The sequence below is a fragment of the Cuculus canorus genome, chromosome 8 (genome assembly GCF_017976375.1).
Source record: "Cuculus canorus isolate bCucCan1 chromosome 8, bCucCan1.pri, whole genome shotgun sequence".
In the NCBI taxonomy this organism is placed as follows: domain Eukaryota; kingdom Metazoa; phylum Chordata; class Aves; order Cuculiformes; family Cuculidae; genus Cuculus; species Cuculus canorus.
The window spans coordinates 13,744,206-13,767,891 of NC_071408.1; the positions used below are offsets into that span (position 1 = coordinate 13,744,206).

The window sequence follows — 23,686 nt, forward strand, 5'->3', positions numbered from 1 at the left end:
AGATAAATAAGTGGAACGTAATTTTCAGAAATAAAATATAACTTGTCAGAAAGCTCATTGCAATGAGATCATGCAGTAAACACTATGTTGTTACCTGGAAGTTAGTGTGGCTGCTGTTTGAAGTAGATGAGTCATTCTGTGAAGAAACAATAAATCACTCATTTTTGTCTAAAGGTAATAAATTAAAACACGTAATTCTACTAGGAAAGAACTACCTAACCCTAAACACAATACTCTGTTATGGAAAATATATCATTATCCTTTTTTTTGTAGGCAATACACCACGGAGATGTAACACCAGCTGTGGTTCAGGAAAAGTGACACAAATGGTTTACCTGTACGTCATAGTCTCTTTGGCTCAAAACATGTGATGTGTCCTGTAAAAAAACAAAGACAATATACTATCAGGAGATGAAAACTCTATGATTAGTGACAGGCCTACTTTTTTCTCTGGTGTTATTTATTTACCACTCCAGACCTTTTAATGTGTACATTGAATAGGAAAGCCTTATTATAAAAAGTTATTTGCACATAATTTTTACAGGCTACTGCTGAGTCTGATTGAAGCTATGCGATGCACATATCTGTATCTCCTCCACAATATGCTAAGCACAATGAGTTACCAGGCATTTTTCTCTTGGTTCATTATTCTGTCTTACTTCAGCTAAAATTTTAGCTGTCCCCTGTTTGTATGACACTCATTTATTTTTAACGTTAGCTTGCATGAACTCTGTATGTGCTTCCTGAAAAACAGCACTTTGAGCTGTCATATACCTCATAGTAGGATTTTTTTGTCTTTTTTTCATTTATATATAGTTCCTTTAAAGTAATTTCAACCAAAGAGCAAATAGCCAAGTTATTTTATATTACTTTTTCCTTAAATAGGAGAATATTAATTAAGGCAAACATAATTAGGGAAAAACTAGGCATAATTGTGAAAAATCACCTATAGGAATGGCAAAAATCCTATGAGTAGTAAAAATATATATATATTTATATATTAAAAAAGGTTACTTACTCGGGCAACAACTTTCTTTTTTGCACAACCAGAACTCTGTAAAGGAGCCAGAAGGCAGTTATTACTTTGTAGATTCAGACATCCACACAAAATACTTTCAGCAAAAATCTATTTAACTTGTTGAAGTGGCATATTTCGAGGCAGCAAGATATCCAGAGCTATCATTTTACTGTCAGTAGAATCTTTAAAAGCATATTCTTTGTTTACTTTCACCTTATCAGTCCTTCCTCAGAAGTTCCTGCCTGGCAGAATCCCCCTCAGCTCAGTCACTGTGGTACAGTGAACAATCTGCATAATGATTCCTGTTTGGTTTATTTCATTGAACATTCACCACCTTTCTTTGCGGGAATGTTTAGAAGCAAACTCTTTTGCAATTAAGTCCAGCAATACACACTGTATAGGGATAGCCAAGGGAATAATAGCATCTTTTGTGAACAAAGGAGGAAGTGATAAGACTCTTAAACAGGGCTTGCTGCTGAAGGATTTTTATTTTTTTTCCAGAAAATTTTGCAATAAATTTAGTGCAATGGATTAAAGGTAAACGCAAGCTAAACCAAAAAGTTGTTTCCAGAAGGCCTCATTTCTTCCTAATACACGTTCGGTACAGAGCTAAAGTACTAGAAAGAAAAAATAGGGAAAATAATGAAGTAGTAAAGAATATGGCCGACTACCGAAGAAAAGGCAAGGAGATGATGACAGAAGGTTACTCTAGATGGCAACAAAACAAAAGGAGGCTGTAACGAATGGAAAAACTTTTATTAACAGAAAGAAGCAGGAAAAAATGTCATTTGTTTACACAACAGTATATATGGTCATGATCTATCCATGCTAATCACAGTTTCTGCTTGTAGGGCAGAAAGTCTTGGCAGAAAGTATTACCAGGGATAAATGTTGCTTTGCAATACTAATACATATATGAGTTTAAATCAAATCAAGTGGAAAAAGCTTGTGGTGGCTCTATGCCTCAAAGTCACAGATAGTTAATTCCCAAATAACTAACCAGTCAAAGCACATACACTACAGAAAAACTGTTAGTGTATGTTCTTAGATGTATTATGCAGTCTTAAATAATTACGCAGCAGCCTTGAGAAAGTCTAGAAGGGACTAAGTATAGAGAAATGTGACATCAAATATTCTTTAATTATCTTTTGGAAGGGTGTTATAAAGCAATCACACACTACAATTAGAGGAGAGGCCTAACGTAGAAGTGCTCAGTTGATAACCCTGTCATTAGTCATAAGGATTTGAATAGTGCACAAGAGAAAAAAGCGCTTACCAGACTATTGGCACTATAGGAAGTGTCATTCTGGAAAAGAATAAATTATTTCCTTTTTTAGGAATTATTTAAAGACAATAAGATTACAGAAACATGATTCTTTCTGATACTACACAGAGACCACAGCCTTGCCTAAATTATTTGAAATGCTACCATTCTAGTCTAAAAAACTTTTTAATAGGAACTTTAGAATAGTGGAATTGTAACATGAAATGCAGTGGAATATCTGCCACTGTATCACTGTTCTTTCTTTCATTTTAAGTATTTAAAGCTTTTCTATGGGATTTTCTTTTTTTAGGAAAATAACTGTGAAATGCTAAATTTTAGGCAAAATATCCTGTTAGTTGTAAAGTGACTGAAATATTTTCATCCATATTTAATTTCATCCAGTTAAATGCATTTAAATGCACAAAAAACTATCTCTAAACACTTATATGACAATTTTCAGAAAGAAAACACGCAGTTGCTGAAACAGCTATTAGTGTTGGAACTCAACATTATTTCTGGATCGTTCTGCTCACAAGACCGCGTCTAGCAGTGCAATATTTTCCCATCTACGTGAAAAATGTTGTGATGAAAATATATTGGAGAAAGCATACTCACATCATCACAAGCATTGGAATTATCATCTGATGAATCCTGTGAACCCTAGAAGGGCATCAGATACCAGTTAGTTCCTTACAAATAATGGATTGTTATAATACACTTGGATGCTGTACTTTGCAAGACAGAATTGAAACTCACGTAAAGAAAAAGCTAAGATAAATTAAAGTAAGGTCTTTATAAGGAAAATAAGGAGCCAAATACATAGCTGCAATAGTTGCTTACAGGGAATGTTCCATTCTTCAGTAAACCAAACCCCAAACCCATCCAAATAAAAAAGAGCACAGAAACTATTATGTTTTATTACATATTTGAGAAAGATGATGCACAGATGACAAAGATTAGCACGACTTATTATATAACTAGGAGAAAGAAAGATCTAGTTACCTGTCCACCATAATAGCCATCTGAGGAGGATAATCCACCCTTTAAAACAAACAAACCAACCAAAATCAGGAAAAATTATGATATAGAAAACCAGATTTTGAGCATAGGCTAAAAGCTTGTACGAAGTGATGTACAAGTAGCGAAAAAGAGCATTACTTAATTTGCCACCACCACAGTTTTGTGAGGAGGATCCATCCTATAATACAAACAAATATAAATCCTACTTAAGAAGAAACTGTGATTTTTTTTTGGGGGGGGGGGCTGTAAAGTGCAAATAAAGAATTTCCTGGGATTCCTTTGGAAAAAATACAACTTTCTAGATGTCTAGATAATATCAGAAATTATAAAAATTCTTTCTAGTGGAAAAATCAAGGTCTACCTACCTGGTTTCCACCATAAGATTGTGAGTATGATGATCCACTCTGCTAAAAAACAAACAAACAAAACCCATTAGAATTAATATTACAATATTGTAGATCAGATATTGATCAGCCATCACAGAACCTGTGTGAAGGAATAATAATCTATTACTTACTTGGCTACCACCATAGTTTTGTGAGGAGTATGATCCACCCTGTAAAAACAAAACAGCAACAGTTATAATGCTGGAAAGCTGAATTTGGTCAGAATCTGCAGAGCTAGCTTTATTAGGTTCCGAGGTCTTTCCATATTAGTGGAATTTCAGGGCTGAGCAAAAGTACATTTGAACAGAATGTGTTGGGGGCTTGAGCTGGGGACACTCTGTGAGAGTCTATACCCTCACAAGCAAGAAAACTGTACTCTGGATTAGAAATGCTTAAAACTTATTTACTAATGGATAATTAAGAGCTAAATACCTGACCACCCTGTGATCCACCCTGTAAATTAGACAAAAATTATGCATGCTTTAGAAACTTCGTGTTTGGCTCTGGATTATTTTTAATGAAAGCTAGGATACTTGCTTAGGAGGAGTAAGGAGCAGAGGCAGATACAAAATATGGATATGATTTCTAATGTAATAAGCATATATTGTCAATAGTGTGACGGTAAATACTGGATGAGACATGTGGCAAGGAACTAAAAATATTTAAGTAAAGCCTAGTACACAGAGCAGTTTTGTTCTGAACAGTGTCTAGAGAATGTAACTTTTTTCCTCCTGTAATAAACCTAACCTATACAAATGGAATGAAAAAATCCCCCTGCTCACATTATTACACAAAGTTGTGAGATAGAGTGGCCTTGAGGAAAAGGTTTTAAATAAAAAACTAGTTATGTTTCAACATGCCCTCTTTAGAAGAGGAAAGTTGCCTCTCCAAATGAAATCAGAAGAGAAATTTGTAGAAGTATTAGGGTCCAAAGTGTATAATAAGAACAAGTGAAATCCTGAGCTACTGAAGTGAGTGGGATATTTATCGTTCAGTAAAATGGGTCCGAGACTTCATCTAGAAAATGCAAAAGAAAAAGAAATGAAAAGTAGTATCTTTCAATGTTCTAGCAGTGTTAGAGGAAAATTTAAGTGTTTCCTGTAGTGTTAGAAAGAAATAGCTCATCTTTATAAAAAAATTTTAAAAGCTATCATAGAATAATGTAATTATATACCTATATCATGTATTATTCTTTCAAGTTACAATAATGTATTAGATACAGCATATTCTATATACTATAGCACGTTATAATAATAAATTATAGCAACGTCTATGATGTCTGTAAATTTATAAATATATTATTATTTCTATTACTAAAGTATTTTCTGACTTTTGAGGGGAGATGTCCACAGAGAGGCTAGTGAGCTTCAGCCATCATTTAATTAGTGCCAGTTGAGGAACTCTGCAGTGGGCTTGTTCTTCCCAGAATCTGCCCTTAATATCCTATAGGGCTTGACATTTCAAAGATGTAATGCTAGGAGAAAGGGGGGAAAAGAGACCACAAGCCCCTATGATGCTCCTGTGTATAGGAAGATAGTGAGTTCTGATCTCATAATTAGTAAGATTACATGGATTTGCAGTCTATGAATCTGAAGTTGGTACTAATTGATTTAGTGGCAAAACAAATTTTGGATGCATCTTAAAAGCAGAGGAGGAAGGCCACTTACCTGGTGGCAGGGATTGCTGTCATATGAATAACCCTGCTAAAAAAAACAAACCCAAAGGTAAACACCCAGACATTCTTGCAATGTAATTAGCTTTCTTAACATTTCTTATGTGAAATTAATGTAACAAAACTCAACTTAAAACTTTACAGAGGATGAGTTTAATTTTATTTATCCCTTTAAGTCTGTGGCTTTACCCTCCATCACTCTCATATGCACATACTCACAAGCACCAAGACACATGGATAAAAGCAGGTGTACTTGTATGCCACATGGGAAGCAAGATAGGCAAGCAATTGATGCATCTCTGTATCATCCCAGTTCCTATTGATTAGTAAAGATAACTGTTTTTTTCAAACAGTTATTTTTAGGAATCAACAGCTCCTGTTACATGACCATCTACCTCGGTATCTTGCTAGATTCACCCATCATAGGTCTTAGGAGAGGCTGCTATCCACTGCCTTTCATTTCCCCATTTTAGGCGTATTTTGGCTAAAGTCAGTCTTCCTGTTGGGATAACAGGGTGGAAAAAAAAAGGTTGTCAGCCTCCATTATTAGACCACAGGTGTTAAGTTGACAAATCAACAGGTGACATAACTGATGGAATTAACACATTCTTCAGTGTTTATCAGTTTTGTTGCTGTGAGCTGTGTCCTTGTTGCATTGCTTCTTCTGATGTTTTCAAGCACATTTCCATTCATACTTAACTCACACCAATCCCAACATTTCTTCTGAACAGTTATGCTAAAAATTTCTGTGTTTACATTTCCCTTTCCTTCTCTCATCTCTTTCCTGAACATATTTATTTGAATGTAAGTTTACTACCGTGGCTTCACCCATGATCCTCTCACCTGAGATATCATCAAAGGTAGCATCTCTACCCTGTTGCAGGCACGCACAGTTCAAATGTAACCAGGATGAGAACTATTAATCTAATTCTTATTGCACAGGAACCACTCCCTGATCCTATAACTTTCTACAGGAACTAAATGGACCAGCATCCAACCCCAATTTCCAATCAAAGATTTTGTGTTTACTGAGCAGACAGAGGAATTACTACTTTTCCATCTTCTGTGTGTAACACTACATGGGAGAAGGCACTTAATTTTTGGTTACTATGACCAATACTATCAGCCTTTCCTTATCTCTGAGCTGGATAACCATAACAACAAAAAAAAAAGATTCCAGCTAACAGATATTTATATAACCTATTGAAAAATAGGTTAATACAACAAAGAAAGCTAGGTCTGGTTTTCAAACAGTTTGGAAAAAGAGGACTTACTTGTCCACAGCCACTGCTGCCTGAGGAAGAAGATCCACCCTGCTGGGGGAAAAAGAAGAATAGTTCAGTAATTGAAGTATTCCTTTTCTCCACTTCAAATACAGAAATAAATTTTAAAAAGCTTTAGATGCCTGATTGCTTGAAAGGTAGAAAACCATCTATATCCTACTGTGAATTTTCTTGTAAATTATTGTGTATTTCAGACATTAAAAGTGCATCAAAAAGGCGATACCGACATGCACTGCTTTGAAAGTGGGAAAGAGCTGTTTGTTCCCAAACATATATGAAGAAAAGTCCTCAACTCTTACTTCAAATGAGAATTTACTATATTATTTCAAGAGACAAACCACAAAAGTCTCTATACATAAATACGGGAAAACCCTATGCACCATGTATACTGACTGGTGACTGACTGATGTTTACCTGGCCATAGGAACTGCCACCTTGAGGCTGGAAGTCCTGTAAGAAAGGCAAGAACTCATCTGTAAACAAAAGTTCCTCTGTACTATGTTCTTTTTCTTTCCTTGAAGGCAATTCAATGGTACAAACCAAAATCAAGGACCCAGTTAACCCCCAAAGTCCATTTGCCTGGCAGCCTCCTACAAAAAAAGCTCAATAGATTTCAGCAGAATAGTCTCAGAGGACTGGCTACCTTGGGAATCCTTTAAGAAAGGAGAAGATAACTGCCACTCAGACAAGGAGGATTCTATAGAGAGGGCAATGTTTATCAAAATACAGCTGCATAATTGTTTCTCTGACAAAGGAGTCAGAGCAGTACAGTAGCACCTGTGCAGCTGTTTGTCCTACTCTGAAAAGAAGCCATGAATTGAGTCACAATGAAAACTGCTAAAGGAAACGTCATTCTCAAAACTCTTCCCATTGTGCTGGTCACAGAGAACAGCGAAGAACTTCCAGTAAAGTATCCAGTTGACTACCTGCCCGTACAAACTGCTGCTGCCCGAGTAACTTGGCCCACCCTAAGAAAGAGATGACATGATTTAACTCCTTTTTGTATTTCAGATAAATAAGAAGTAGACTTTTTAGTAGACTTGGAGTGTGAGAATACATGTTTTCAGAGAAAACATCCTTTAATATTCAAATTCTGAGTGATTACTAAGTGGTTTTGCAGGGCCGTGGCACTCCACTCAAATGCGGAATTCTGAAGGATGCTTACCTGGCCATAGGAACTGCCACCCTGAGGCTGGGAGCCCTATAAGAAAGGCAAGAACTCATTTGTAAACAAAACTGTGGTCTCAGCACAGATGTGACAGAAAAGCCCATTTCTACTAAAAGTTCCTCTGGACTACATTCTTATTCCTTCACCATAATTTAGTGGTATAAACCAAAATCAAGGACCAGTCACCTACACCAAGAAGGGGAAAAATCTCAGCCAGCCCCCAGGGCCCATTTGCCAGGCAGGCTCCAATGGAAGAGTTCGATATATTTCAGCAAAAAATCTCACCTGGCCAAAGGACTGGCTGCCTTGGGAACCCTTTAAAAAAGAAAGAAAATAATTACCAACTTGACAAGGAGTCTTCTCCAAACAGCACAATGTTTATCCAAATACAGATGCACAAGGGTTTCTCCAAAAGCTCTTCCTGAGCCAAAAGATACAGCGCAGTCTGCTAGCACCTCTGCAGCAGTCTGTCCTACACTCAAAAAAAAAAGCCATTAATTGTGTCGAGACACAGTCTTCGAAGCACGTATGACTCTCAAAACTCTGCCCTTGTGCTGGTCACAGAGATTGATGAAGAACTTCCAACAGAATATCCAGTTGGCTTACCTGACCATAAGAACTGCTGACCGAGTAACTTGGCCCACCCTAAGACAAAGATGACATTAGTTAATTCCCTTTTGTAAGGGATCCAGCCTGTATTAAGAAAAGGGAATAACGATATCCTAAAGCTTCACAGGCAGTGTGAAGAGCCTGGATTTCCTCCTGGCCCTCACAGTGAGGCTGGGTGTGATGATTTCGCGTGCTGGGATTTCAGATAAATAAGGAGCATTTTGGTAAGTTTTGAGCGTGAGAATACATATTTTCAGAGAAAATGTCCTCTAATGTTCAAATTCTGAGTGATTGCTAAGAGTTTTTGCAGGGCCGTGGCACTCCATTTCCTCAAATGTGATAGTCTGAAGGATGCTTACCTGGCCATAGGAACTGCCACCCTGAGGCTGGAAGCCCTGTAAGAAAGGCAAGAACTCATCTGTAAACAATACTCTGGTTTCAGTACAGATGTGACAGAAAAGCCCATTTCCACTAAAAGTTCCTCTATACTACATCCTTTTTCGTTCATGGTAATTCAATGGCACAAACCAAAATCAAGGACCAGTCACCTACACTGAGAAGGGGAAAAATCTCAGCCAGCCCCCACAGCCCATTTGCCAGGCAGGCTCTTATAGACAAGGTCAACACATTTCAGCCAAGAAGTCACACCTGGCCAAAGGACTAGCTGCCTTGGGAATTCTAATAAAGAAGGAGATAAGTGCCACCTTGACATGGAGTCTTCTATAAAGAACACAATGTTTATGGAAATACAACTGCACAAGTTTTTCCCCAGAAGCTCTTTCTGAGTCAAAGGAGTCACAACAGTTCACTAGCAGCTGTGCAGCGGACTGTCCTGCACTCAAAAAAAGCCATGAATTGTGGCGAAACACAACCCCCAAAGGATATATGACTCTCAAAACTCTGCCTGTTGTGCTGGTCCTAAAGAGATCAGTGAAGAACTTCCAATAGACTATCCAGTTGGCTTACCTGACCATAAGAACTGCTGCCCGAGTAAATTGGGCCACCCTAAGACAAAGACAACATTAGTTACCTCCCTCTTGTAAGGGATCCAGCCTGCATTAGAAAAGGAAAAAAACTACATCCTAAAGCTTCACAGGCAGTGCGAAGGGCCTGGATTTCCTCCTGGCCCTCACAGTGATGCTGAGTGCGATGATTTCACATGCTGGGATTTCAGATAAATAAGAAGCATTTAGATAAATTTTGAGCGTGAGAATACACATTTTCAGAGAAAAATGTCCTTTAATGTTCAAATTCTGAGTGACTGCTAAGTGGTTTTGCAGGGCCGTGGCACTCCACTCAAATGCGGAATTCTGAAGGATGCTTACCTGGCCATAGGAACTGCCACCCTGAGGCTGGGAGCCCTGTAAGAAAGGCAAGAACTCATTTGTAAACAAAACTCTGGTTTCAGCACAGATGTGACAGAAAAGCCCATTTCCACTAAAAGTTCCTCTATACTACATCCTTTTTCGTTCATGGTAATTCAATGGCACAAACCAAAATCAAGGACCAGTCACCTACACTGAGAAGGGGAAAAATCTCAGCCAGCCCCCACAGCCCATTTGCCAGGCAGGCTCCTACAGACAAAGCTCGATACATTCAGCAAAAAATCTCACCTGGCCAAAGGACTGGCTGCCTTGGGAACCCTATAAAAGAGAGAAGATGATTACCACCCAGACAAGGAGGTTTCTATAAAGAACACAAAGTTTATGGCTCTTTCTGAGCCAAAAGAGACAGAGCAGTATTCTTGCATCTTTGCAGCAGACTGTCCTACTGTCACCAAAGGCAGTGAATTGAATAACAGACTGCCAACCCTGGGCATTGTGATTGTTTGTGATGTTGAATACTGACCTTCCTGTGGCCTTGATCCCTAGAAGTCGTACCTATCTCTTTGAAGGATTTTCCTGGTTGCATGCAGTGTACTGAGAATATTGCCAGATATGCCAGATATAGAGAGAATATTGCTCTCCCCTCCCATTCCAAACAGAAGGAATTCTAAAGAGCCTTCATACCTGAGCTCATACTATGGATATCCTCATGTGTTACTCTGCAACCATTTAACCACTAGGTTAGCATTTGCCAAATTCACACACTAGTTTTTCACACAGGTAACTTTACCTGCATGGATTTAAATAAGACTGAAAATGTTGCATAGAGATTAACAGTTACGATCGACAATCTTTCTTGATATGGATAGGCAACTACCCTTCACATCTTTTGGAAACTTGAGATCTAACATACACGGGTCTAAATCTGTATAAACAAAAATATCTGCAGCCCATGAAATACATTAAAAAATGTAGGAAATAATTTATTTTCAAGTTGTCTCAGTCCTTTAGTGAAACTTACAGGAATATTTCTAATCCTTTTTAAGTTCATCGCTTACCTGAACATAACTGCTACTGCTGCTTTGCTGTCTTTGTCCACTCTACAGAGAAAAAAAAATAGTTATTTATAAGATGAATAGCTTACTTACTAAGCCCTTTCAAGAAACAACACTATTATATCTGCTAGACAGTTTGAAAGACAGAAGGAGTTCCTTAAGCCCTTTCTTTATTCATACCATCTCCATGCCCTAAAATGTTCAATATTCAGTGTACAAAGATCCTTCTTAAATCAAACTCTTAAAGTATTTATATATCTTGGTGTCATTTTCTTAATGAAAATTCATCATACAACAACATCATTTTGTCATATCATGGCATTTCAAGTGAGTTTAAATAATTCCGCCCTTTAAATGTATCACACAAATTACCATTAAATTGAAATCTATTTACATTCATATTATGACTGATTTTTTCATTAATAAGCACAACAAACTTTTGACAAAATCTTCAGCACACCAAAAATTGTCGCTGTCACAATGTAACGGAAGGAAAAGTGACTGCAGAAAATCTTTCAGTTGCCACAAAGTATGTGAATTATGAGAACAATCAAACATTCTTCAGTTTTATTTACATATATGTGTTAAAAATATTTAACCTGTGTAATCAAAATGCTATACACTTAAATTCAGAAATAGATTAACAAGAAAATCTTATTCCCTTCTTTGACAGCATTGAGTACCAACGGAAAAATCTAATGCCAAGCATTTTGAAAGCAATGACTTTCAAAAGACAAATTGCAGGTGTGGTGACCTGCTACAGTTCTTCCAATGAAAGTGAGGATTTGTTGTCACAGGCTGAAGAACTATCATTTGAAGGAAGGAAATCCAAAACCATAGAGTTGCAGGTAGGTTAAAATTGCAAATGACTCAGAAAAAATTTGCCCAAGAGATATCTATACTACTTTACAAGTGTATTCTTAAAGAGATTGGCTTGCAATCAACTTCCCTAGTGCCTGGTTACCAAGAAGCAATGTTATAAACACAACAGCAAACAAAAGTTCACCTAAGCGCTAACACCAGCATTTTAGAAAATGTACCACTGAACTTGTTTCCGTTAAAAAACTGGACTGTTTAAATGAACATATTGCTGCACAGGTCATGATTGATGCATATTCCATCACATAACATTCAAGCTTAATTTTTAGAATTCCATTCACCTTCCTGAGCAGATGAAGATGGTTAGATTTTCAAAATTTTAGGAGCACTATGGGATTAGCATGCAGAAGTTTTCATATCTTATGACTGTAGAAAACAGCAGTAGTGGTCTTGAATCAGCAACCAAGTGCTGTAACCAAAGAAATGCTATCCTCCACTACTCTATTTTGTGGCTATCTAAAGTATTTGTAAGTTATCCATACTTATTTGTTCCCAAAGAGATTAATCATTATTTGGTTTACTGAGATAGGGCTTCAGTTAAAACTCAAGTATAATGGAGAAAGAACATCTACCTGTATTATGATCCTAGTAGCAGAACTTCCCAAACTCTGAAAAATAGAAAGCCACAAAAGACATTTAATTTGACCTGTTTAAATGCCATGCAGATGATACTAAGTTGTATTATTTTGCTTGGGAGAATAAAGGGAAAAGTTGTACATGTGATATACTGAGTATCAGATTCTTGACACCCAGCATTAAACTAGTTTATCCTCAACTGGAAGTTTCGGGAGGCTGCCTGACACTAGCAAGGAATTTTCTATACTTGCACATGCTTCTATTACAGCTTACATGGAGAAGAGCAGAACACAGGCTCTGCCCTTTTTTCAGTACCAATCACCTTCGCTTTTCCAAATGTGGTGAGTTAAGGTAAGACATCATTATCATCATCATCCCTTTAACCTGTCTCACTATCACCTGCATTAGAAATATGTCACCACATATCCAATTCCTGCTCCAGTCATTTGTTTACTGAATTTTTGGGCATGAGAGACATGCAAAAAGGGTAGCAGCCACCATCCTGAGACAACTGTTGATGCCATAAGAGCTACATTATTATTATAGAAATCATTAGAAAAAAAAGTATGCTCACCTGGGGGTAGGTATGACGCTGCAAATGAAAGAAAATAGTCTTTAATTGTTTTGCACAGGGGCTCGTCCAAACAAAGTTGCAGCAGAACATGAAAGAAAGATATGGAAAGGATAGCATAGAACAAGTGCATCTTAATCTTCATTCAGGTTAGAACAACAACATGTTTGATTAGACACTAGACATCAGAAAAATTTGCATATCAAACGAAATATCATACTAACTCACTTTAACCACCTGAAGGCTACACCTACTTTTGAGTGACTGAATGAGTTCCGAGTGTCAGAGTGGAAACATAATAGTTTAAAGATGAGCATGGAAGTGGATTTTCAAAAGAAAATTGCAATATAAGCGGCAAATCAAAACTTCAGAAACACAGGGGCTGTATGCAGAGACTTGAAATCTACAGCTAGTCCAATATCTGCAAATACTAACAGCAGTCACAGAACTATGAGATTTGTAGCTGTCTTAGTACTGACTTTCTCTGAAGATAATACACTTATAGTAGAACTTGTCTGTCAAGGATTTGTGTCCATACGCCAGGCATCTTTCCAACAAATTAAGTATGCAGATATTTGAAAACTTTTTGAGTGAAAATATTTTTGAGTATTATAGAGAAACTGCTTACCACAGGTGGGAAAGGGTTGCTGTTGGCAACAACCACTACCTATAGAGAAATCAGAGAAAGCTGTTTACTCCTTACAGAGTTTATTTAAATAGTTAAATATGTTAGGAAAATTAAGAATATTGAATTCTATACATTTACAAAGTCTGATAACAATGCTATGGGTGATGATGTCTATAAAATACATTTTCTACAGACATTTTTAATGCACATTACCATGCAAATAAGAATATAGTAGTATCATAGTATAGTATCATAGTATAGTTTGGGTTGGAAGGGACCTTAAAGATCATCTAGTTCCAACCCCCCTGCCATAGGCAGGGACATCCCACTAGATCAGGCTGCCCAAGGCCCATCCAATCTGGCCTTGAACACCTCTAGGGATGGGGCAGCCATAACCTCCCTGGGCAACCTGTGCCAGTGCCCTCAGTGCCCTCATGGTGAAAAAATTCTTCCTAGTGTCCAGTATAAATCTGCCCCTCTCCAGTTTATACCCATTTCCCCCGGTCCTATCTCCTCAAGCCTTTATGAATAGCCCCTCTCCAGCTTTCCTGTAGCCCCTTCAGGTACTGGAAGGTCTCCTCTGAGCCTTCTCTTCTCCAGGCTGAACAGGCCCAACTCTCTCAGCCTGTCCTCATAGGGAAGGCGCTCCAGGCCTCCTATCATCTTTGTAGCTCTCCTCTGGACCCATTCCAACTGCTCCATATCCATCTTACATTGAGGATTCCAGAACTGGACACAGTATTCCAGATGAGGTCTCACAAGAGAGGAATAGAGGGGCAGAATCCCCTCTCTCGCCCTGCTGGCCACACTTCTTTTGATGCAGCCCAGGACATGGTTGGCCTTCTGGGCTGCAAGCGCACATTGCTGCTCATATCAAGATTCTCATTGACCAGCACCTCAAGTCTTTCTCTGCAGGGCTGCTCTCAAGCATATCATCCCCCACTGTGTACTGAAAATGGGGATTGCCCCGACCCGGGTGTAGGACCTTACACTTGGCCTTGTTGAACCTCATTAGGTTCTCAGAGGCCCATTTCTCCAGCCTGTCCAGGTCCCTCTGGATGACATCCTGTCCTTCTGGTGTGGCAACTACACCACTCAGCTTGGTGTCATCCGCAAACTTGCTGAGGGTGCACTCAATCTCACTGTCAATATCATTGATAAAGAAATTAAACAGCACCAGTCCCATTACGGACCCCTGAGGGACACCACTCATCGTGGATCTCCATCTGGACTTTGAGCCATTGACCACTACTCTCTGAATACAACCATCCAACCAGTTTCTTATCCACCATACCGTCCACCCATCAAATCCATATGTCTCCAATTTAGGCAGAAGGAGGTTGTGGGGGACCATGTCAAAGGCTTTACAGAAGTCTAGATAGATCACATCCATCAATTTACCCGTGTCCACTGCTGCCGGTACCCCATCATAGAAAGCTACTAAGTTGGTCATACAGGATTTGCCCCTCGTGAACCCATGTTGGCTGCCATTAACCACCTCCCTGTCCTCCATGTGCTTTAGCATAGCTTTTAGGAGGATCTGTTCTGTGATCTTCTCAGGCACAAAGGTGAGGCTGACAGGTTGGTAGTTTCCAGGGTCATCTTTTCTACTGTTTTTAAAAATGGGCACAACATTACCCTTCTTCCAGTCACCAGGAACTTCTCCTGATAGCCGTGACTTTTCAAATATCACAGAGAGTGGCTTGGCAACCACATCTGCTAATTCCCTCAGGGTTCTAGGATGCATCTTGTCAGGTCCCATAGACTTATATGTGTTCAAGTTCCTCAGGTATTCATGAACCTGAGGAACATGAACATTATATACTCGTATACAATGTTTAAATAAGAGTATAAGGAGACTTGCTCCCAGTCACACAATGACTTAGCTGTAGAGGCAAGATTTCACTGCAGATTCATAGAATGTTTTGAGTTGAAAGAGACCTTAAAGACCATCCAGTTCCAACCCCCTACCATGGGCAGGGACACCTCCCACTAGATCATGCTGTTCAAGGCCCCGTCATACCTGGCATTGAACACCCCCAGGGATGAGGCAGCCACAACTTCCCTGGGCAACCTGTGCCACTGCCTCACCACTCTCATGGTGAAGAAATTTCTCCTTATGTCTAATCTAAATCTGCCCCTCTCCAGTTTATACCCATTGTCCCTAGTCCTTTCACTACAAACCTTCGTAAACAGTCCAACCGCAGCTTTCTTGTAGCCCCTTCAGATACCGGAAAGTCACTATAAGGACTCCTTGGAGCCTTCTCTAAGCTGAACAAGCCCAACTCTCTCAGCCTGTCCTCATATGGGAGGTGCTCCAGCCCTCTGATCATCCTTGTAACCTCCTCTGGACCCATTCCAACTGCTCCATATCCTTCTTATGTTGAGGTTTCCAGAACTGGACACAATACTCTCAATGAGATCTCACAAGAGAGGGGTAGAGGAGCAGAATCCCCTCCCTCAACCTGCTGGCCACGCTTCTTCTGATGCAGCCCAGGACACGGTTCGCCTTCTGGGCTGTGAACGCACATTGCCGGATCATATCAAGATTCTCATTGACCAGCACCTTCAAGTCCTTCTCTGCAGGGCTGCTCTCAAGATACAGTTTTGCATTATATCCACTGGCCTATACTGTGTGTCCTTTTTGACCATCAATTTTCACCCCAAACTGGAAGATTAATTTATTTTATCTTTACTCAGTATTATGCTAAAAAATAATATTGAGTTTGTTACAAAAAAATAAGTCAAATGCAATAGTAGTATCTTTTGTTTAGGTTTTAATGCTTTCTAAATGGAAGCTTACCACCCTCTCTTTTTTAATTGAAAGCAATTTGTATTATCCAGTGGTGTAAAAAGGAACAGGAGAGTTGGTGCTATCAGTATAAAACAGGGAGAAGTATTAAATTTTTAAAACTAAGTTATTAAAAAGTAATATAATCAGTATGTCTTGAATTCTTAAAACAATTGGAAATAAAAATGGGAAAAAATAGACCTATTTGGACATGAATGAGTACACTGTACGTTTACTGAACACATCACAGTACTAGTCATAAGCTTCCTGGCGGCTGAACTTAGAGGGAGAGTCCATGTAAATATTATGAATCAAATTCAATAGTAATATCAATTTCACTCGCTTTGAGTCACACTCATTCTCCAGCCCCATCTGAATAATAATTGCATAATCTATATCCCTAAAAGTCCTAATTACATCACAGTCACTATCCTAACTTTTTAAAACCAAATTTGCACAAACATATATGAAATTTTATTATATATACAGTTAAGCCAACTATCAGCAAAAGCCACGACAGCACAGCATAAGGATCTAAGAACCAAGCAGATTCAAATAGTGTTAATCAATCTGCATTGAAACCTTGGAAAGTCCTAACTGCTAAGAGGAACTCTAGTGCTGCTGAAAGGAAATCAGTTCATGCCAAATTACAACTGAAAGAAATTTTCCCCTTCGAATTGAAAAGGATTGCTTACCTTCTTACTGGCATCTGAAGTGCTTGAAGGAACAGACTGTAAAGAACACAGAACCCATTTTATGCTAAGTTAAATGTATGATAAATTAACTACAGCTATACCATTTTTGTGGGAAATGTGCTAACAATTTCCCTAAAGTATGAAACATAATAAGGTTCTGAAGAAAAAAAAATAATGTATTGGTAATTAATAAATGAACAACTGAAAAAAATCAACTGGTTTAATTTTTTTTCCCCACAAACATCAATTATTTTGTTAGTTTTACACAGCACTGTAGAAAAGCTGCAAATGTTTCATCCAACATCAAGTTGGAAGTTTGTTTATAATAAAAACAAACTATTGGCAGAAAAAAAAATTATTCTTTTCTACCTTCACCAAAAACGAAACCAACAGAAACTCCAGAACCCATACTCCCAAAACTAAACAACCTACTGTTGAATTATAAAATAGAATAAATGGGATGTGCCATAAGAATAGGAATGTTTTAAATGAAGCAGAAAATAACATGCAGCAAAATTTTCCATTTCAACAATCCGAATGTGCAATTGCATAGGCAAAAGACACAAAAAGAGTTTCAATTCTTAGTAACAATCAAAGAAAGCACTGACTTTTGGAAAATCATAATAAAGTAACTGGTGTTCACTTACAGAATAAATATAATTGAGTTTCTGTGCAAAACAAATATCTTCTAACAAAGTCACAACATACACCAAATATGTAAATAATCTTTTGAAATTATTTCCAGATACGATTATTACTTAGCCATTTGAAAACAGTCCTCTTTTATCAAATGATAATAAGAATTCACAGAAGGGGATAAGACTTGGGCACAACTGCTTAGTTTCTGAATATCTTAGGAAACTGAAAACACGTTGGGAAGCACAGAGTTACCTGACCATAGGTAAGACCACTGCTGGATGCACTCTGAAATAAAACCACAAATCAAGCATTGACTTATTTAATAATTTATAGTTAATTATAACTAAAAGTCATCACTTTTTTCCTTAGAGGATGTACACTTCAAGTCAAGCTGATTTCATCTATACTTAAATAAATCTAGGGCAATAGTAAGGTACACTGGACTTCCTTAAAGACAACTGAAGTAAAAATTTTCCAACTTTCTGCTATAGTCATAACATTAATGTTGCGCTATCACAAATAGATTTTACATTTACATATTAAACAAAGATAAAAGATATTTAATATTTAGGAATTAATATAACCCATGATATATTTAAAGTTAACCATATGACTAAGCAGTTCCTTAGCCTAGCAGTCATTACAGGACATTTTTTTTTTTTTTTTTTTTTACATAAAAGTTATTAAAAACCCCAAATAACATCGCACAATATGCAGTATCCAAAGACAATTACTCTAACAGACAAAAAGCATTACACAGTAAGAATCCTGACATTTTAGCAGGCTAACAAATGAAATGTTTGTAATTTGTGATAAGTAAGCCCTATAGCACAGAAGACCACACTTCAAGGGTGTACAACATAACACCTTTTGAATTTGGTTTTTAGTCTCAGAATAATACTTCAGACTACCACCATTTTCTTTAATAGATTTAGGAAGAAAAATAAAGAGAAGAGAAGAAGAGAACAAAATGCAGTTTGCAATAAGGAGATGAGTGAGAAACATAGCAGCAGACAATTAAAAAAACATATATATAGCCAGCTTACATCTCTGCAGGCGTGCTGACTATATGTACCAGCAGCACCTCCCTGGGAAAAAAATGAAGCCAGTTATTTCTCTTCTATAATAACTTTAGAAGAAAAGACACACTTCAGACACCCTCAATTCTGATACATTTTTATGTAGACTATGCAAAGAATAGATGATAAGGAGAGTATTGTACTCTCTACTATTACTGCATGAACACTCGTACGCAAACATAAGAACAACCACATTAGTGATATTAGTGATTATCTAGTGATATCTGGAAATATTTTAAAACAGATGTTGCCAAGACATTATTTTAACGGAACTAAATGATAAAGATTTAATATAGTGGTCATAATTCAAACCATATTATTTATGTAACATGTAAATACACAAGTAAAAAATGAGGAAGCAGGAATCTGAAACAAAAGTTAACACCTTCCTGACTTACTGTCAATCAAACAAAATATCATGGTCCAGCATAAATAGTAATAGTTCCTTGTTTAATGTAAACCTAATTTGTTATAATTAATACAATCAATAGGTTCCCTCAAAAGTGTAATTTTCTTTTTCTTGGTGAAAATCCAAGACACATTTTGATTAATATGACATTTTAGGAGTTACTATAGATATAGTTACGTTGGGGACAAAAGAATTCAGTCTAAAAAAGTGCTTACAGGGCCACATCCACTCGTGCTTATTGTGTAGACTGTTCCACTCTGAAATAATAATAAAAAAAGAAGTACATTATTTCCATGTTTCAAAAAGCAGGGATACAGTGGGAGAAAAAAAATAGCCTTGCTGTTTATGGCATAAAAAGCTGTACAACTGACAACATGTGTGTGCAAATATTGGATAACAATAACAGAGGTTACCAGTTCTCCAGCAACTGGCTGTAACCATTCTAATTTAGTATGGCACATTAGTCATCATCTGGATTTCATATACTTTGTCATTGGTCATAGAACCTTTCAGAATTCACAGGTAGTTTTACTAAATGGTTTATATGTTAGAAAAAAATTAATAGCTTGAGGTAGTTACATGACAAAGAAAAACGCAACTCTTTAGAAGAGTATGTATTATAAATGAAAGAAATACAAGAAATTCAGTATTTAGTATACACATCAAAAGACCTGGTATATCTCAGACTCTAGTAACTCCACGTACAATTACTGAGGATTAAGCAAATGGAATATTATCAGATAATTAATGAATAAATGCTATCACTAGTAAAAAATACATCGTTGAGAAGCTCAGTTCAAGAAACTGGACATGTACCGGAATGCATCAAGTGCAAACAGGCACATAATCCTAGTAAAGACAATTAACAAACACATTTCTATGATTAAAGAAGTGAAATGGATTAGTGGGAATGCAGACATACCACAGAAGTTTTAAAAGGCTAACTAGACAGTGAAATCCCTAGATTTTCAACCATGAGTATAATCCGCTGTTAAAAATGGTACAGATATTGTACTGGAGCTTCAATATCTGAATATGAATACCTGATAAAGTTCAGAGAAATTTTGATTTTTTTTGAGAAGACAGTAAAACACATGCATAACTACTCCTTTTTGTTTGATTATAAAAATAATAAGAAAAACGTCTAATGATTTAATAAGTACAGTTACATTTTCATTATGCCAGATGTCTCTAAAACTGTAAACCAAATGGTTTGCGACTGTGTTTGCATGCACATGTGCTGAACATGCAGTTTGCTGGATGAATAACTCTGGAATTCTATGTTAATTAGCAGAGATGATATTTCAGTACGGTATTAAATCACCTCAGTACCCTGCAGCTACAGAATTTTAGTTCTCTTAGTGAGGAAAACATACAAATGCTGAAAGTAAGGACTCTTACCTGACTGCCTGAATAGCTGTTCTGAGATGAACTGGAAGGTCCAACCTGTAAAGAAAAAAACAGCCAGTTATTGTTTGGCAGAAAATTGATTTTTATATAAATGGTTTTCAGGAAAGAAAGGTCTACTTGGTGGCAAAATGAAGAACACAAGGTAGTTTTCTGTGACTTCATTCCACTAGCTGACACTACTAAAATTCTTTCAGAGATCTTTAAAGCCAAATAATCAAAACTATGCCAAAGCAGCTGATATAAATTAACATAATTCTGCTGTTTGCACCTTTTTTCATCTGGCCTCATACACTTGACGTCCATCATTAAGAAGCAGACTTACAATGTCAAGATCATTGAAAAGTAGGTGACAAATTTTTTGCTGATATGACTGGGCAATCACTAGACTCTACAATATTGAGGTTATGTTGTCTGGGAGGAAAGAAAGAAGAAAAAGAGGCTTCTTCACTGAGCTAACAGTGATAGTTTTCAGGGAAAAATGATCAAATAGATTTTAGATGTAGATCTTGATTTGCAGAAGATCCTGATTTTCAGAGCTGTTGAAATAAGTGGTCTTGAAAAGCAAGCAAGAACCATGAGTAAAAAGTGAAGACAGAAAACGAGAAAATAACTCTAGATTAGGTAGAGAGAAGCTGCAGAATGAAATGATAACAAGGTTGACAACCATTTAGAAAGTGTGTGATTTTAATTAACTAAGGCAAATAGCCCAAAACAAAAATAAATTGAGAGACAAGAGGGAGAAAAATATGACTAGAAGCAGCTTTTGGCTATGTATTGAGGTCCTGGGCAATTAGCAGTATGTCAGTGTCTTTGGAGAAAGACTATTTACCATGATGCACCGGCCTTGTGGTGTGTAGGTCCCTCCACGCTGCAAGAAAGTACAGGTTCCAGTTATGGTTTATTGACTGCTGTATTAATACCAAAGTATTTTAAACAGGAAATCAATTGAACTAATTGCCAATCTGAGTGAAGGAAAGTGTTTCAGTCCTTACAATATCTAACACATTGTGACAATTTGGAACCAGAACTGAGGTTAAATAAAAATAAAAATACCTTCAATACTGCTTACAAAAATTTAAGCATAAATGAGATGTTACTAGGAAAGTAATTTGAATGGCAGATATAATCTTCATTCTATAACCATGACATAACTGAATCTGTAGTACAGCAATTCTAAAACTGAGATTAAAAAGTGAAAATTGGGAAACTGAAGAAAAATTGTTCTTACCTTGTTACATTCTAGTGCTATCATAAGCTGTGGAAAAAAATAGAGGAAACAGTTACAAATGATTTGCTATGGAAAACATGCAAATTATTAGGGGAAATGAGAAATACATCTAAGTCAGGCAAGCGACAAAAGACAGGGGTTCACTCTTGTTTAGATCACAGGATGATATAAATCAGTGTTACAGTCAAGAACCAACACAGTAAAAGTGAACAGACTTTCTTTACTTTGGCTGCCTAACATGTTTGAGGTGTTTCATATAAGCATAATTCTAGGCCAAAACCCAAACAAATTTATGAGAATATGCTATAAAGCTATGGTTCCCCAGGGCTGGGGCAGCAGTTAAGAACAGCACAGTATGCCAGTAGTACAGTAGAGTTCTCCTTATGACCAATATTTTCTGTCTTTATGCTATGAATTGTTTTGATAACTAGATTATTAGGGTTTTGTATTCACGTTTGCTTTATTTTTTCCATCAATTTAGTATTAGGATTAAGCAATTAAATGAAAAGTATTGAAAGTATATAATGATTTTGGCCATCTTAGTCAATGAATATGTGACAAAAAAATGTACGTTTTGTATCAACTCAAAGATATTTTAATTTACTCTATTAAGTTCTAGCATGCAAATGCACTCAAAACATACCTTCCTTTTACTTTTTCCTGTCACATTAACTGATGCAGAACTCATAGGTGTGAGAGTTTTGCTTTGAATTCCAACCCAAAATTTCTCTAGATCTTGAACTACAGTTGCACTGGAATGAAAAGGAAATAATCATTATTTTTCTACCCACATATTTCAGTATAAAATAGCAGGCAACTCTCCTCTCTCCCCCTCCTCAAGAAAATCTACTCTATTTTGATTTGAAAGGTATACAGTACAAGTTTGCAAAAAATATCATGAGTTTTCAGAACAATTTTTTTCCCTCAGTTCCTGTATATTCATCTGACATAATTTTGAAATTAAATAAAATAGATGCTGAGAAGGAGCAAAAGAGGAATGGACACTATTTGAAGAAGCACTAACTCCAGAGGGGAGTATTAACTCAAATGTCCATGAAAATTGCCACACCTTTCAAAATCTGTATTGATGATGTTCATGGCATTCATGAGTGGAAATGACAGTGGTTTTAATATGTGGGGTTTTCGCCCCTTTTTGTATTCCTCAAGATCCAATGAGGCAAGGCCAGGATGCCCCTATCGTAACTCTATACTTCAAACAATATCAAGCTATTTAGATATTTTGCAATTACATCAAGGATGCATTTTGTTAGAACAGCTGATATTTTTACAAGCTTCAGGTCTGCAAGAAAGATAGCATTAAACACAGGATAAATTTGTCTTCTCCTGTTTTCAGTAGTTTGTTTGTGTCTTGTAGACTTATTTAAAAAAAACCAAACCCTATCTTACAAGCGTTTTACATCAAACTACTATTCTGCTGTTCAAAATAAGAAAAGTTATAATTTAATAGAGTCTCATCTCCCTTTATTCAGGGAATTAGTTCAATTCGTATTGTTGCTTTTGTAATTAAAGAGGTCAAAGTGTAAAAACTGGTTACTCAGACATTCATTAAAACATTGTGCTTGATGGGATTCTTTACATACATTAACATGTATACAACATTATTTACTTCTTACAATTAGACATGGAAATCATGCCATTTAATGAATGCGGTGGGAAGTTATGATGAACTATGAAAAAAACAAGATTGTGGCAAGACAACAAACATCAGAAAAAGCAACACAGATCCATGTCAAAATAATGCACAAAAAAAATGTCAAGGCAAAAAAAGAAAACCAATTATTTACGTAAATCGAAGATCTTTAACACCATGCGGAGCCATCCATTTTGTTGTAACTTTCTGCTTCACATTTGAATTTGCATTAATTACTGCTGAATTCTGCAATTAAAAAGAAATACGTATAATTATATAAGAGGCAAAAGTCACATTTATCCATATTATTGGGGAAGTGTCTCTACAACA

The 23,686-nt window shown here is 36.8% G+C and overlaps 1 protein-coding gene across 38 annotated transcripts in view; it reads right to left on the minus strand.

The window, feature by feature from the left end:
- Positions 1–23,686, minus strand: part of LOC128852856 (hornerin-like) — a 56,761-nt gene that overhangs the window by 27,484 nt on the left and 5,591 nt on the right. For 18 of the 38 annotated variants that reach the window (XM_054072824.1, XM_054072818.1, XM_054072814.1 and 15 more), the window contains exons 4-34: positions 23,511–23,602; positions 22,349–22,457; positions 21,706–21,732; positions 21,307–21,345; positions 20,469–20,513; positions 19,283–19,324; positions 18,626–18,667; positions 17,832–17,864; positions 16,941–16,976; positions 13,455–13,493; positions 12,830–12,847; positions 12,252–12,287; positions 10,804–10,845; positions 10,034–10,063; positions 9,746–9,781; positions 9,387–9,425; positions 8,780–8,815; positions 8,418–8,456; positions 8,097–8,126; positions 7,809–7,844; positions 7,058–7,093; positions 6,635–6,676; positions 5,356–5,391; positions 3,820–3,858; positions 3,668–3,709; positions 3,285–3,323; positions 2,898–2,942; positions 2,295–2,324; positions 1,019–1,054; positions 336–377; positions 95–136 (exon numbers count right to left, since the gene is read on the minus strand). In XM_054072824.1, coding sequence (XP_053928799.1) covers positions 95–136; positions 336–377; positions 1,019–1,054; positions 2,295–2,324; positions 2,898–2,942; positions 3,285–3,323; positions 3,668–3,709; positions 3,820–3,858; positions 5,356–5,391; positions 6,635–6,676; positions 7,058–7,093; positions 7,809–7,844; positions 8,097–8,126; positions 8,418–8,456; positions 8,780–8,815; positions 9,387–9,425; positions 9,746–9,781; positions 10,034–10,063; positions 10,804–10,845; positions 12,252–12,287; positions 12,830–12,847; positions 13,455–13,493; positions 16,941–16,976; positions 17,832–17,864; positions 18,626–18,667; positions 19,283–19,324; positions 20,469–20,513; positions 21,307–21,345; positions 21,706–21,732; positions 22,349–22,457; positions 23,511–23,602 — 1,275 coding nt within the window. The remainder of the gene's footprint in view (positions 1–94; positions 137–335; positions 378–1,018; positions 1,055–2,294; positions 2,325–2,897; positions 2,943–3,284; positions 3,324–3,667; positions 3,710–3,819; positions 3,859–5,355; positions 5,392–6,634; positions 6,677–7,057; positions 7,094–7,808; positions 7,845–8,096; positions 8,127–8,417; positions 8,457–8,779; positions 8,816–9,386; positions 9,426–9,745; positions 9,782–10,033; positions 10,064–10,803; positions 10,846–12,251; positions 12,288–12,829; positions 12,848–13,454; positions 13,494–16,940; positions 16,977–17,831; positions 17,865–18,625; positions 18,668–19,282; positions 19,325–20,468; positions 20,514–21,306; positions 21,346–21,705; positions 21,733–22,348; positions 22,458–23,510; positions 23,603–23,686) is intronic. The other 20 variants (XM_054072800.1, XM_054072799.1, XM_054072797.1 and 17 more) reach the window with 20 other exon arrangements.